The following is a 17,032-nucleotide window of genomic DNA, read 5'->3' as shown; positions in this document are numbered from 1 at the left end:
CACCATACAAATATCTTTATTAAAGACAAAACTGCAGTGGTGAAAAAAATGAAAGAACTTCTACTTATGCTATGAAATGAAATGACATTAATCATAAATAAGATGTAAATGATTTGGGGAACAAGGAACAAGTAATGGCATGTAATGCTGACTGGAAGATGGCTAGTAAGGGCACAGTGCAGAAATATATTCTTTGTTTTTAAGAATAGATTTTTTATGTATTTCACTCAAATTCAACTCATAGTCTACAGAATCATCTTATGATGTACACATGCCACAGACTGTAATCCTTGCAAGTAATGAGGTATTCAACCTTCAATGCTGCAGTGGAGGGTATGTTGATGCTTACCTTCAAACCCATCTGAAAATTTACTAGTGCATAAGACTCCACAATAGTACAAGTCTTACCTCTGCTGTTAAAGTATACAGGTAGTGAATTTAATGGTCAGCATCAAGATTCCACACCTGAAATTAATAATGAGTCACTTACTCCAAATCCAACAGAAGTGAAGACCCCTTACTAGTCAAGATCCTTACACTTTGTTTGACATTTCTTGGAGACTGGGTTTAGAACAAAGACTCGAACAGAAGAAACCCAACCAAGATAAGTGAAATAGTACACAGGAGTATTTAATATGGCTTTGTTCTGAACCAAGTTAGTCTGTGAGTGAAGCAAGTGAAAGACACCATTAGTCACTTGTCAATTGGCAGTGTATTAGCACGTTGTGTCATGGAATGATCTTCCACTTAGCTCCTCTCAAAGTATACACTAATTCAGATACATTACATTACTAATATTCACAGCAAATTCATTAATTTACCATGAAACATAAATACTGTAGTATGAAACCCAATGGCATAAACCATGAGATAAAATGTTCTGGAAAAAAAGCAGTTAGCAACCTAGAGGCAAGTGAAGACGTCTCCATGGCTTATGAAATCTTTTATAAATTTCCTTGACATTCTTATGCAAGCTGAATCTACAGAGACAGTATCAACATAATCCTAGTTACAAACATGGCAACATCAAGACCAGAAGTTACAACTTCATACTCTTAACCCTTAAGAGTTAGGCCTCTTCAGCATGCTCCTCTTCATCTTCATACTCTTCCTCAGCTGTAGCATCTTGGTACTGTTGATACTCAGAAACCAGATCATTCATGTTCGATTCAGCCTCTGTGAACTCCATTTCATCCATGCCCTCACCAGTGTACCAATGAAGGAAAGCCTTTCGTCGGAACATGGCAGTGAACTGTTCAGAGATACGACGGAAAAGTTCCTGAATGGCAGTGGAGTTGCCAATGAAGGTGGAGGCCATCTTGATTCCTCTTGGAGGGATGTCACATACTGCAGTCTTCACATTATTGGGGATCCATTCAACAAAGTATGAGGAATTCTTGTTTTGAATATTAAGCATTTGTTCATCCACTTCCTTCATGGACATTCGACCACGGAATACTGCAGCAACAGTGAGGTAACGACCATGTCGTGGGTCACAGGCAGCCATCATGTTCTTGGCATCAAACATCTGCTGTGTTAGCTCAGGTACAGTGAGAGCACGATACATTTGAGAACCTCGAGAAGTGAGTGGGGCAAATCCAGGCATAAAGAAGTGAAGTCGAGGGAAGGGAACCATGTTTACTGCTAATTTTCGGAGATCAGCATTCAACTGGCCAGGGAATCGTAGGCAAGTGGTCACACCAGACATAGTAAGAGACACCAAATGGTTAAGGTCACCATAAGTAGGTGTGGACAGTTTAAGTGTTCTAAAGCAGATGTCATAAAGGGCTTCATTGTCAATGCAGTATGTTTCATCTGTGTTTTCTACAAGCTGATGGACTGATAAGGTGGCATTGTAGGGCTCAACAACAGTGTCAGATACCTGATGAAATTAAAAAGTCAGTATTAATGCTATATATATACTGATTTAGTGAACATTATTGAAATGGATATTAAAGTAGATTAACTGAAGAGTACAAGTTCACTTAAATTTCTTGATTTATCTAGATGAAAAGGAATTTTCATTCAACACCGAAATATCATCAACTTACTTTTGGGCTAGGCACAACGGAGAATGTGTTCATAATACGGTCTGGATATTCTTCACGAATCTTTGAGATGAGGAGAGTGCCCATTCCTGAACCAGTGCCACCACCTAGAGAATGTGTAAGCTGGAAGCCCTGTAAACAGTCACAGCCTTCAGACTCTTTACGTACTACATCAAGAACGGAGTCAACCAGTTCAGCGCCTTCTGTGTAATGACCCTTAGCCCAGTTGTTTCCAGCACCACTCTGACCTGTAAAGACACATTCACCCAATACAGAAAAAGTTCCTCCCTCATGATGGTGATTCATTCATTTCAAAATCCTTAATCTTTTAATGAAACCACCTTCGCTTTGCATAAGCAATCTTTTGAAAGTCATTACTTTGGTATTAAGAAGTTGGATCAAAAAAGGGATAAAGTACTGTGATGGCTTTGAGATGGGTACGTTTTGATAATAAACCACTGCAAAATGTAGGTAAGCAGTAGGAATGAAGGAATGCATATGGGAAGGTCACATTTTGGATGTAAGAACAAGGTGGGTACAAACTGAGAGGCATGACTTGGGAAGAACGAGTTATTGCCATGGCTGGTTGATTTTGACATTTTGAATAAGCTGTTCAACTTCAGCATAGAAATCCCTAAGATGGCATACCAAAAACAAAGTTGTCTGGCCGGAAGAGTTGGCCGAAAGGGCCAGATCGGACGGAGTCCATTGTGCCTGGTTCCAAGTCAACAAGGATAGCCCGAGGTACATATCTGGAAGAGTAAATAATATGGATTAGTTTTATCCATACCTAAGAAAATAGAAGCCGGAGTCTTTGGTTAAACAGACTTTTGCTTACTGGAAAACTATCTGAACTTGTCAAATTAAGAACTTTTTGTGGTGTGTAAAATTTTGATTGACTTAATATCATCCAATATCAAAACATAACATTATATACATACATATTGCAAAATCTGTTATCCTTGTTCATGAAGGAAAGTGTAACATGATAAGTTTGAAATGAATATACATGATTAAGTATTACTATGCAATTATAAGAGTTCATTCTGCTACTTCAGAGCAGTTATTACTGGAAATTCCATCTTATCTGCAAAAACTAAAACATTCTTGAACTCTACATTCAAAATTATTTGTTTCACAGGTTTGCAAATAGTGGTTATTTATTTTCTCATTTTACATAAATTAACTGATTCCAGAGCCATCTATATGCTTAAGTACATTTTGGTGAAACAAAATATTTCCATTAGCTATGTTCCCAATGAAATCATTACCTATAGTACATTTTAAGTTCTTTAAGGCATAAGTACCCCCATCCCATCAGGAAAGGGGTTAGATGTGTATACCTACTTGTCATCTTAACTAACACTAATGTAATAAAAAAAGATTCAAATATTTCAAAATATTTCCTCTATCAAGCGTAATGCCATGGTAGAGTAATGCATCATATTTACAAGCAGGAATCTTGAATTTTAACCTTAGGTTCAAGTAAGGTAGCTGTTAATTATGCAACATGGTACACTCAGTCACTTCTATGCAACAGTGTACACTACATATATTCTTCTTCTGTTGGCAAAACTGCCTCACAGATACAACATGAAGAAAAGTATTTTTTTTTTATCTCCATTCCTATTTAAAGAGAATGGATAATGTTCATTAAACCATGTATCATCTCTGGAAATTAACTGGTTGAGCCTGGGTACCCACATCTAAACCCACAGGCAGGCAATGGGCAGAGCTCTCTCATTTCCTCGGGTAGAATGTGTTACTCTGTTTCACTGAAATAAGGGCTTTAACTAAATGTCTTTTTCACATCAGGCTTTTTGCAACTCTATGTTAAGTTATATGTACATGAAGTAAAATTAGAAAGAAAGAACAGAGAAACATATTTTCACTTAGTAGATTATTTAGAAAGTAGATTATTCTAAATTTTTCCTAATCCCTAAGACTGCTTTACACTCACTTGCCACCAGTGGCTTCATTGTAGTAGACATTGATGCGTTCTAACTGTAGGTCATGGTCCCCTCGGTATGTCCCTGTTGGGTCGATGCCATGCTCATCACTAATGATTTCCCAAAACTGCAAAGAACACATTCAGTTAGTTTAGAATTTCTAACCAGGATACTCATCTTTTTGAAGTTTGATGATTACTGTTACTAATTTTTTGCAATATAATCAATTCAGTAAAAATGTGCAAAGCCTACAGCATGTATGCCATAAATCATTTTCAATTCAAGTATCTTAAAAAAAATATAACTGACTTATTTACCTGAAAGATGACAAAGCTTAAACTTCTTTGCTTAATGTCTAAATCACCTTTTTCTCTCACCTTCTCTATGTACTTCACATGTAAGTTATTTCCTTTCTCTGAACCTACCACAAACTTTCACACTTACCTCTACAAGGAAATACTCAGACACTCCACCTGCCACTTCCAGCTCTAGCACAATCTCCACCATCAATTTCTCATTTGCATGCAGTGTCAGTTAGCACACACTCCAATGATGGCTATTGGCCCCAAACCTCACTCACCAACATATACTTATGGATGCATCCTTCTTTAATGTATTTTTAGTAACTATCATTTATCAGCACACAATCATTTCCTCATTTTCGTTCTTGACAGGGGACCCCATCCTTCCTGATAGAACTCTTAATTGCTATATCAAACACATTTATGTTCAGGTCCCTTAGCACTAAGATTTGAACCCTAGCATCAAAACTGTTAGAGCAATCACTCAGTTCCTCCCAAAATGTACTCTTTCACTCCTGTTGCTAACACTAACAACAACCTACTTTTTGTAGCCTACTTTCATTCTAACCCTCATCAGTCTTGAACTCGCTTCCTTATGCTTATCAATACAGTCCCATAGCTCCTTCTTGACAAATGCCCACCTTATTCTCTCACTAACCCAAGAATTTCACCAATGAACATTCTTGAACCATTTAATTTAGTTTTAAAACTTCTAGGTTCCTCCCATTAAATATAGCACTTATATCCCTTTTCATCCAGGTTTCAATCATGTACATTCAGACAACCTTGCTTGAGCTTTCAAGGAAAAATCCTAGCCAGGCTCCTTCTATTCTTGGTGTTAAAAAGTGATAATTCAAGATTGGAGAGTTTCCAGATCCCTTCTCCAACAAGTTATTCCCCTAAACTAACACAAAGATGTGTGGGTACTATTCTTACTCTCCTCCCTCCATGGACTTACACATGTTTACATATATTATATACTGTATTTAACTTTTGTATAAGGTTGAATATGTAGTGTTAAGTCTACCAAGTACACCTGGAGAGGATAAGATGGTGGCATGTACAGACCATTTGACTCTTTACTTAAGAATCTTTGCTACACCATCATTATCATTACCATACTAGCTGTTAACATGATTCTTATAGTCAAATCATAGGCAAATCTTCACTTCATCCTCAGTTTTGGTACACTTTAAGCACCACTGACCTCTGACCTTTATGTCAAAGGCAATCTTCCTTAAACCCTTAACACCATTGGCTTTTTGTTTGAACTCTTACAAGTGAAGTCAGTGGTTATCTTCGTTACACATCTGATATCAATGGCATTTGATCTGGCCCTCATGAGTCGTGTCCAGAGCCATTTTCACGACACCATTGACACCAGTGGCCTTTGACTCAAATGCTTACTACACCCTCAACACTACTGGCCTTTGGCTTGAACCTTATAGGTTAGGTCAAAGGTCCTGAAACTGAAGGTGCACTTGACCTGAACTATATGTTATGTCAAATGCATCCTAACTGTGTTACAGGTTAAAAGTTCTGAATGTTGGTGTTGGTGGTAGAGGGGGAAGCAACGAAATCAGTGTTTCCCTCCTTCAGATAGAAACTGTAAAATCCATAAAGAAAAAGCAGTCATTGAAAAATCAGGGAAAGTGCATAATATTTCAGGTGATCTCTTACCTCCTATATTTTATCAGCATGTTAAAAGTTTCATAACTTAATGCTTAATGTCTTAGTTTCATGAGTCCCAAAACAAGCAGAAAAATACACAAAAATATTAAAACAAATTTCTTTGGCATATCATTTGTAAGAAGTTGGCAGATGAGGAAAACAGTATCAACAAGGGTTATGGCAACACAATTTTTCATATTTAGAATCCCAAGCACAAAGGGTCTGTGACTCGTGTGTCTCATGCTACTCTTGCTTATGATAAGTAAATGCGACTGTCATGGGCAAGTTCATTGCACAATTTTATAATCTGTAACTCTGCTGCCATGCATATGGCATTTCATTTAACTTATATCAGTCAGATGTCATTCTCATGACATTCACTTTTAAGATATCCCTAGCCTTAGACACTGTTTTCTACATCTGTCCATCTCTCTTACAGTTTGCCTCTTATGTATCATCTATTATACATATAACATTGATTTTTTCACTCTTTTTTATATATATTCTCAAATACAACTATAGTACATATGTTTTCCACCTGTACTTCTTTTATATTTATAACCAATTGGACTTGGGAAACTAAGATTTCACATTCATAGTGTTAAAACATGCACTTCATGCCAGCTTCCAGCCAAATGTAACACTATTTTCTTCCTGTTCACCAAAGCCCTTATTGCTGTTACTTCTTTCCTTACATTATTCTGTTCTCAGGTTAAGCTTTCTCAATAATATCCATGATAATTATTTCCAAGTACCCACACCCATTGCTAACAAATTATTCTCCATTCACACTATTACATTAAAACTGCATCTCTCAAGAGCTCAGAACTTTCTCTAACATTTATTTCTTGAAGTTTCCTCTTGCTGACATCAAAGGAACATACAGTTTTACCCAACCCTTCTCTAATATGGCAAACAGGATAACATCAGCATGAAATAAGTGGCAGCTTTTATTCTACACAAGATAATCACCCATCTCATTCTAATTTTGAGCAATGCCTGATCCATAAAAATGAAACAGAGATGCTGACTTTAAACAGTGTATAACCACTCCCACCTTTATGTAAAACTCCTCATACCATAATTCAATTTTACTTGTTGACACTTTTTTTTTTGCTGAATGAAAAAAAAAAAAAAACTTTTGCCATAGCATATGAATGCTTCAAGGTAAAACAGTATGAAGATGCATCAGTTTCTGGTCCAATGCTGGTTGATTTACACAGTTTTCATGTTATTTATACCTTTACTATTGTTCAAAACTGTTATTACAGATATTACACAAATACAGTACTTTAGAGCATAAATACGGCATCAAAAAGTTTTTCAGATACATCTATGGGAAATGCTGTACTAGCTGGCATATTTTCATGTATAGCATGACCTAGAACAGGAAGATGCGAGATATTATTGCTTTTCCTGTACTTGCATATGCCTTTTCTTCATACATTATCTTTGTTTACTGTTTCCAGCATTGACAAAGTAGCTCCAGAAACAGACAAATAAATCTCACACTGCTCAGAATCATTCCCTAGCTGTTATGTATAATGCACAAATGCCAGAGCCTTTTATAAATCCAAAAATGCAGCACAAGTTTCTTCTCTTCTGAAACCCTCATTTACCTTCCTAAAGTCTGGTTCAGGTATCTTCTTCCCTTCATAACTTCACTTTGTTTTCAATGACAAGGCTCAGTGATCCTTGCGGCATGTAATATTGTGATTGTAATTATTTGTATCCCATTTATCTCTGTATGGTGAAGCAGCCACTATCTTCATCTCGTTATCACACACATACAATTACTTTTCCTTGAAACTATATACATTTTGCAAATCCATGCCCTGCAACTTCATATCAACTCTTCACTATCTACAAACCATGCATTTCCATTAAGGTTCTCACCTTTCTTCTTACCTTCTTAATGGCTATCTCTCCTTTGTACATCTTCAGCACTCTCCTTACCTTTAATCCTCCCATCCCTTATACCAGCTCTTGATATCCACAATCCTTTTACAGTCTTGACTTTTTAAAAATGCCCTCACATGTTGGGGAACTTTCTTGTGTACCTGTTTACATCTATCCAAAACAAACTTCTTTTATGAAATTTCCCTGTTTTCTTTTACCAAACTCCTCATTTGCTTTCCTTTCATTTAGAGCAAAAAATGTTTGATTTTTAAAGGATTTTATGGTTCTATTTCTTTCCATCCTCTTTTCACTTCTGTAAGGATTCTACTTCTCCCAAAGTCAGCTTATATCAGCCTATTTCCTAAAAAAATTTATTTCACCTTGATCCATTGTTTGGACAACTTATTTGTACAGTTCCACACGTCTCTGTTAAAGCCTATTTGTACACTTTCCATGTGCCTCCACATAATGTTGGCCTTACTTTGAGCCCTAGGACAAATTAATGGGTTTCCATGATCTTGTTGACTGAATTTGGGGCTGGTTAGTTGGTTATTTGGGCTTAAGGCCAATTAACTACCAATCCAGTTACTGAGTCCCTATCTTTAACATGTCTCACAACTTCTTCACCTTTGATACCTTAGATCCATGTCTTACATTTTGGTTTTTAAACTCAACATTGTACATCATGTCCACACTTATTTTCTCACATGCCTCATTGAGTCTTGATATATCATGTAAAAGAGCCTGTCAGTATTACGTCATACCAGTGCTTGACACATCAAATGATTCTAAATTCTTTTCAGTATTGCAGTGTTCTGGAACCAGTAATTTTTTTTTTTGCTGTCTGAATCTGTCATGTCATATCCTAATGATTCGTAATTTCATACTATCTTGGGGCTTGTCTTGTCATATACCACAACGTCCAATGATGTATTTTCTGAACCCTCTCATACCACTGTTTTAAAGCTTGTCATCCCAATCTTGTACCCTATTCACAGTATCTTGGAATTCAACACATCCTCATAGTACCACTTGTCATATTTGTATGGCACAAATGCCATACCCAAGGTCTATCACAGAAATGACATGTAATTATGAAGTCTGTCTTCCCATTTTACCATAAATGTTATGACAGTTCAAGGCAGAGCAGTACCATTTACACTTCTAGGGTTTGTCATACACTTCATGTGTTTTGACCTGTCACACCCTGAGATTTGTCATCATATTGGTAACAAGAACATTGATGCTGCCATCTTTTTCCCCCTGACTGATTATATTTTGTCTCTCTAAGACTTGCCATGTCAAATTACCTGAGTAAACATGAAAGGCTCAGGTGACATGCGACGTGCCTGATTCAGGGACTTTGTGACTTGACAGGTCTACCTACATACCGTAATTTGGCATGAACTGTCTTAAGCATCATCTTGTCATGACTTTCAAGTCCCATGTTACATGACAGATCCAATGAACATGTGTGATAGGTGCGTGGAATATGAAAAGTACAAATGATTCAGACAGCATATAATGTGAAGGTACCATGTGACATGATGTTTAGCTACAACTTAACATAGCTGGTCTAAGTACCATGGAACATGTCTGAGTGAAGCACAATGTAACGTAAGTCCACAGTATAACGTAAGGCCACAGAGTCCATATAGACATATAGTTCTATAGTACCAACGGCCTAGGTCTAAATACCCAACGAGATTAAAGATATATGTTTAAAGTGATATGACAAGTTTAAATACCATGGGACATGACGCATCTTGGGGAAAGAATACCCACTACCCGCACATACACCCCCTCGTAAAGAGGTAAGGGAGGCGTGGTGGAGCGATCAATACAGTTTCCTGGTCACCCCTCCCTATCTGCCACCCTGCCCCGCCACCCACACACCGCCCTGGACGCTCACACTGAGCCTCATCTTTCGAAAATATTTGATCACACTTACTAATGAGGATTATTCATCATCGTTCCTCAGCAATTATAATGTAAAACTTTATTCTTTCAAACCGCTTGAACAGTGCAATAAACGTAAATCCTGAGAATAACAGACTTCTGGGCTTAGTACACGTTGGCTTGATTAAGCGTTATTATTGAACGTAACAACATAAAGCCATGACCGGTAACCCCTCCAAAAAAAAAAAAAAAGGTAAATTACAGAGATGGGGCCCCCACGAGCGCAGAATTCCGTCGCCGTACTATATAAATGGTAAGTTTCAGGGAATAAATAAGACATGTGAAGAAATTTGCTTTCATATAAACTGCTGTGAATAAATAAGACAAGAAAAGCCATAATAATGCCATGTTGAAAATATTTAGGCATATGACTTTAGATTTGGTATAGGGCCAGAAATGTGTAATACTTCCCACCTCATCCCCGTACAGAAAGCATTAAGAGCTAATAAGAAACAGATAATTATAGAGACACCGTGAAGGATGGGGTTAAGGGTGTGTGGGCGCAGGAGGCGGATAGACAAGCAGAGCGAATCAATAGCGGCCGGCGCCCGAGCCGGGCTGACCTGCCACGCCCACCACGCCCACCTCACCTAGGACACTATAAATTCCCTATCACTTTACATATATAATCACAAAGCCATTAAAACTAATATTCCTTTCAATACATTCGGCAGACATTAGGTTTGCCAATGCCCCCAATTAATTTGATCCAGCTTGCTCAGTATCAACTCTAGCATTTCTCGGATCAAATCCTCATATCACCTACCCAAAAAGCATAGTTAATACATTTCTCTCCCATCAGTCCCATCTACACTAAAAATCTATCAGTCTCTTTCAGTCCCATCTATACTATAAATCTGTCTCAGTCTCATCTATACTATAAATCTATCATTCTCTTTATCTTCTTGAATCTTGAATCACGTCGTCTAAGTATCAATTTCCTCATTTCCCCTTATTTTCTCTTACTAAGTCATTTCTCTGAAATTTCCCTCTTACGACCTTCACTAAACTGGTGCCTCTTCCCAATGCTGCCAAGAGCATCATTCCTTCTTCTCACACAACCATACTGGGGCATTCTTCTTTGTGGACTTCATTCTTCTGATTTTTGTGTTCGCGTTCCCCCTTCCTCTTCTGTACAACAGATATTCACCAACTCCGACCATCTTTCTCAGCTGTTTGTTAATATCTTAGTGACGCCAGTATTCTCCCAACAGTGATGACACCTTCACATATTCATATTCAGCTCCAAACTTTCATATATATCTTTTACAACCTTAATAAATACTACGTCGCCAACCTAGCATCCAGTGCAGCGCGGGGTGGCGACAACCTCCCGGGGTATCACACCAGCTGCTTTAACACTTGTTCTCACTCACCCAACCGCACTTGGTACACCGCACCCACTATCTCCCACAAGTTCTTGCTTTCTCCCATCAGCTTTGTGTAATGTTTCAAGATCATAAAACTTTCCCATACATTTTGTAAGATTCCAATACATAATTTGTTCATTTTCGATAAATGCCAAACAAATTCTGCTAATTTTCAATAAAATGCCAGACAAATTCTGTTCAATACAGAATTGCACTGCTGACAACTTTCATTATTATATCACTAACCACAGACCTGCACCCCTAATAGCTAAATACTGTTTTTATATTACGTTTCTCATTTCTATAAGTGGGTAACAACATGGGTACCTCAGGGGTCATTGCTGAGACCACCAATGTAGGTTCTTATCATTATAAATGATTTCTCTGACACATCTGGATCATTCCCGAATGTTAGCGGTACATTTTAGCAGTTATGAGAAGTAACGAACATTTGAGACTTGACATACCTGTGATGAAATCTGTAAAGGCTAGAGGAACAGTCAGGCAAATAGCTTAAGTTAGCTCATATAAGTGTAAAGTAATAGGGGATGTGAGAGACTGAAAACACGTCTGAATGTGTATTGTATTTTGGATGAGACGCTATTACGAAAAGATCCAGTAAGTGATTATGCACGACCTATCCCATCACAAGGATCAAGTGGAAGGCAAACCATATGAACATCGGTTTACCTTTAGAGATAAAGGTAAAGGACCTCCCCTACATAAGGAAACACACAGACCTGTGAGCAGTATTGTGACATGTGTCAAGGATGTGTTAGAAGTACGAGGTGGACTGCCTACGAGAGTGTGTGGACCGGAGAAGCCCTCGCACTACCCACGCTAATTACATTAAGGGAAGATAAATACAACGGATATTTAGATATTAAGTTGGCGGGGCGGGAATGATAAGCTATCAAATTCCTCGGTGGTTTCGATGATATAATTCATGACCAGTTCTTTGAAATAACGAGGGCTAAGGAATCAACAGGCCATTACCTGAGTGTTGGGTGAGAGAAGAGCCAAGAACATCATTAAGAGCTAACATTAGCTCAACAGCCAAGTAGTAGACAGAAATATTGTAAATTATCAGCATCAAAAATTTCAATCAAGAGTAAAAGTGGACATATGGAAGAAGCTAAATCAATGCTAAGACTATTGGTAATGCAAGTTTAATTCAAAAGTAGATGAAGTTAAGGGATGGGACTCGATATATATCCTCCATAAAAGGCACAGATTCCAAGCATAGAGTTGAAACAACATAAGCTTCACCACAAGCTAACAATCATATCTATAACCTGATTCTAATTCTGTATTGTAAATTATATTCGATACACGATTCACACTGAATACATTTATGTACTGGCTTAATGATTACCTTTTAATTCATAAACGGCTTTCTAATATAATCTACTCTTCATGGAAGATGGCGACATTTACTGAGATCCGTTCAGCTGGCAGCACCAACCATTAAATTTAAATGTACCTCGATTTACCTTCTCCGTTTTCTATGTCCGCACAATTACCCGCGCGGGACCCACAAAGATTGATCCACGCAGGTTAAATTATAACATTACACCAGTTGTTGTAAACGTCACGATAATACACCTTTTCACCCACTCTATTAAAAAAATAATCTTGGTAAATGAATGCCCGTTTCTTGAGGCTAACGCTCAATATATCTCGCCACCACCACCATAGCCTGTCATGCCGAAACCTAAGAGAAACACTAGTAAAGAAAACGGTGTATATAATTCAGTATTTGTACTGTGTAGGGAGAAAGTTTAACACTCGTTGGGCGCCATCGCTTGAACATTCTCTTCTATAACTATCTAAACTATATACTGTCCGCAATTACTATTTCCTCGTTCAGTTTACGCCATTCATGCACCAGTGATATCCTATCGAAGTACTTTACATATTTTCCTTTTTTTTCAAGTTTTTCGTTTAATGTCATGTCCTCTGGTTGTCCTATTCTTATATCTTTCGACGAATTGTTCAGTCTGCATCATGTATCTTGTTTGAAAGCTTCAAGGTTGTGATCAAGTCACTCCTTAACACTCCATTTCATGATGGACAAATTCAAGGCTTCCAGTCTTCGCTGTACCTCAGCTTTCTGAACTCGGGTACCATCTTCATCGCCCTTCTCGAGACTTTCCCTGTTAGCTCTTTGTGCTTTTGTAGCTGAGATTGCCAATCTGGAGACGCATATTCTGCATTCTGCCATGTGGGATAGGAGCGGCTTGTGTGTGCATGTGTGTGTGTGCAATAACATATGCGTGAATGATCATGTGTAGGCACTGAGTGTACTTACTCGTCTGTCCAAGTTTACGTGAATCCGTGCTTATTTGATACTTGTGATGACCCATTGTGTATCGGGAGATTTTAACATTCATGTTGCAGTCTGTTTTTTATATACTGTTTTATATATATATATATATATATATATATATATATATATATATATATATATATATATATATATATCATAGGATCCCTTCTATAGGGCTGTTGCAGCTTCAAGGCTGCTCTTTACGCGGGAGCAGGACAAAGTGGGCTTCTCATGGGGTGGAGGGGGGTCCTTGAAGAGGCTGTACTCATTTCTGTCCTCAGAAGATGATTCAGTCACGTAGACGGTGACTTTGCATGCGATTATCAAGTGCAGGCGGAGTCTGCGAGGTAGCGCAAGGAAACAGACGAAAGAATGGCCTAACCCACCCACGTACACGCCCACACACGCACATATATACACCTATACATTTTGACGTATACATATATCTATATGTACATACACAGACATATACATATACACACATAATTCATACTTGCTGCCTTTATTCATCCCGTCGCCACCCCGCCACACATGAAAATAGCATCCCCGCGAGGTAGCGCTAGGAAACGATAAAAGGCCACATTCGTTCACACATTCTCTAGCTGTCATGTGTAATAATGCACCGAAACCGCGCATTCCCCGCGTGTCGTAGAAGGCTACTAAAGGGGACGGGGGCTAGAAACCCTCCCCTCCGTGTATTTTAACTTTCTAAAAGGGTATATATATATATATATATATATATATATATATATATATATATATATACACACACACACACACACACACACGTGGGCGTTCATAGGTACTTTTCCCAGGTGAGGTAAGGGAGTGAGTGGGGGAACGGTAAAATCAATGGGGCGCACTACCTTCACAGCGATGCCGATGGAGGCAAGGTAGGAAAGTTCCCCACACTGGGAGCTGACTGGTTTAATATTAAATATTCAGGACTTACTGCATGCTTGCAGCCATACATAGTATAAATGTACAACAAATATGTACAGCAATGCTACTTTCTCATTTTCCAGAGGGGGAATGCCTATTGTGGACGCTATATATATATATATATATATATATATATATATATATATATATATATATATATATATATATATATAGGGGGAAATGCCTATTATGGAGTTTTACATGTGTTGTCCTGTCTCTTGGAAAACCTTGCATGCATAAGCTGTCTTCAACGTGTACAAATACATAAATACACACACATACACACACACAGCCTATGCCTGGTACCCACTCATCGACCAGTCCCGAGATGAGGATGAACACTTGGGTTAGGTGTGGGCCGACTGCAGCGCCCAGCATTCAACCCATGCTGGTCAACCCAGACTCAGTCATTGACGCTAATCACTAACACCACGGAGGCCCCGTTGTGATTAGTATTTGTGTAACGAGGAGTTTTACACTTGTGTTGCTCAGTCTCTTAACCTTGTATATGTGCACCATGTTTTACACTTGTGTTGCTCAGTCTCTTAACCTTGTATATGTGCACCATGTTTTACACTTGTGTTGCTCAGTCTCTTAACCTTGTATATGTGCACCATGTTTTACACTTGTGTTGCTCAGTCTCTTAACCTTGTATATGTGCACCATGTTTTTACCCTTATACACACACATTTATCGATCTGCCCCAAGAGGAGGCTGAACAGCTAGGATCGGCTGTGGGGCGAATGCCTTGTCCAGGATTCGAACTAAAGTACCCATTTATTTACCAACCCCAAAAGAGAGGCTAAACTGTTGGACTTCTTGTGAGCCGGCTGCCCAGCCGGGACCCTAACCTCTCCCTCTCTCTCTCTCTCTCTCTCTCTCTCTCTCTCTCTCTCTCTCTCTCTCTCTCTCTAATCCTCAAATGAAAAAAGGAAAACCGTCTGCTCCAAGAATGTCATATTCTGTGTATCTTATCCTGAGCCTCCCAACATGTCCTGGCTTCCCCAATCTTGGTTTCTCAGAACCCAAGTGTCCCAAGTGCCCTAACTGGCTTCCACTGTGACCATCCCTGAGCGTCTGCCAATCACAGTGGCCACAAATGAGAGCGGACCCGCCGAGGGTCTCGCACACACCCACTGTCCCAAGCCTTGATGGTAAAGTCATTAATACCCTTTTATTCTGTCTTCTGACTGTTCCCATCCTCAGTACCTCATCCTAAATGTTTTTCCGTCACTTTGTACTCAACCCGTGTCTAACCCCGACTGTCCTGTTTTTTAGGGACCCCGCCCTAGTTGAGCGTCTCTCCCGTCATATCGTGAATGTCGTATATCCTGAGTGCTGGCAACACATGCCCATGTCGTCTCCCGTCACGACATACAAAAATAAACATACAAGTTGAAAAAAGTGACATATTCACCAACTTCTTACCTTGGATATAGACTTCCTTACAAACTAAAACACCCATTTAGTTCTATTTCTCCACTAGGATTTTTTTTTTTTTGTATCAAACCCATTTTCTTCCCGGTTCGGCTGTCAAACATGACCCGTGCCTATTTTTCGAATTGTCTGACCTAACTCTTACGTTCCTTCCAGGGTCTGGGCCTTAAGTTGCTTGCTATTCTTAATCCTATTATAACAAACGCTGCAGTACCACATCTGTGAACATTTTAGAAAGAAGTTAACTACTGATGTCCACACTCCACACCCACATTTCAAGAGGAACTAAACTCAACTCACTGAACACTGAGAATAAAGCATGTATATAAACTACCATTGACAGTATGTAGCTACCACTATCATTTTCATTCTACCGTGTTCAAGATAGTACGGTCGTGATGAGTGTGAGTGGTATGTGTCCATGACACTTCCCCTCTGCCCGTGGTGATGCTGTGAGGCTCCCACGCCCCAGCCGCTAAGACCTTCCGTGACCAATTTCTCTCAACACGTACACGACACAAGACAACAGACAACGACACAGCACTTACTTTTGCCCCGATCTGGTTGCCGCACTGCCCGGCCTGAATGTGCACAATTTCTCTCATTGTGGAATAATACTAGTATATCACTGTTAGGTTCAAGCGTTTTGAATGAGTCAACAGCGGCTGCCGCCGGCGTTATAAACCAGCTCGAGGCGCGCCCTGCGCAGACGCCTGCTACAGGGATGCCAACCAACAGGAAACTTCAATTATATCTTAATTACTATGTTATTTATTGAATGAAAACGAAACTTGGATTATAAATCATCCCGAAAGTTTAGTATTAATGCCCTCCAATTTCGCTACTATGATATTTTTCAAGGAAGTACCGTATTTGATATTATTGTAAGCCGGTCAGTTGCCAGCTATGCTGTATCGATTTTGGCGCAATCAATGAGAACACACCCATATCAGATGCCAATGACAAATCAGCAAGAAGACTCAATTTCTTTCGTATTATAAGCTTTCATCAGTATCCATTACAGACGTAGATTATGAGAGAGGTTAGGAAAGGCTTAGACAAACAGGAACTTACTAAGTCTACTCGTGACATCCGCCGGAGCCATAGCCACGCTGACCCGCACCAC

At 39.0% G+C, this 17,032-nt stretch overlaps 1 protein-coding gene across 1 annotated transcript; it reads right to left on the bottom strand.

The window, feature by feature from the left end:
• LOC139765699 (tubulin beta chain) lies at nt 1-16,612 on the bottom strand. Its single transcript, XM_071693470.1, has 5 exons — nt 16,455-16,612; nt 4,009-4,124; nt 2,697-2,800; nt 2,052-2,296; nt 1-1,882 (listed from the first exon to the last, which is right to left on the bottom strand). The coding sequence occupies exons 1-5, from the start codon at nt 16,509-16,511 to the stop codon at nt 1,070-1,072; spliced, it is 1,335 nt and encodes a 444-aa protein (XP_071549571.1). The 5' UTR covers nt 16,512-16,612; the 3' UTR covers nt 1-1,069.
• Nucleotides 16,613-17,032: the final 420 nt, after the last annotated feature.

The sequence above is a fragment of the Panulirus ornatus genome, chromosome 55 (assembly GCF_036320965.1).
Source record: "Panulirus ornatus isolate Po-2019 chromosome 55, ASM3632096v1, whole genome shotgun sequence".
In the NCBI taxonomy this organism is placed as follows: domain Eukaryota; kingdom Metazoa; phylum Arthropoda; class Malacostraca; order Decapoda; family Palinuridae; genus Panulirus; species Panulirus ornatus.
Note: the sequence above shows the minus strand (reverse complement) of the source record. Positions and strands in the feature narration are given on the sequence as shown.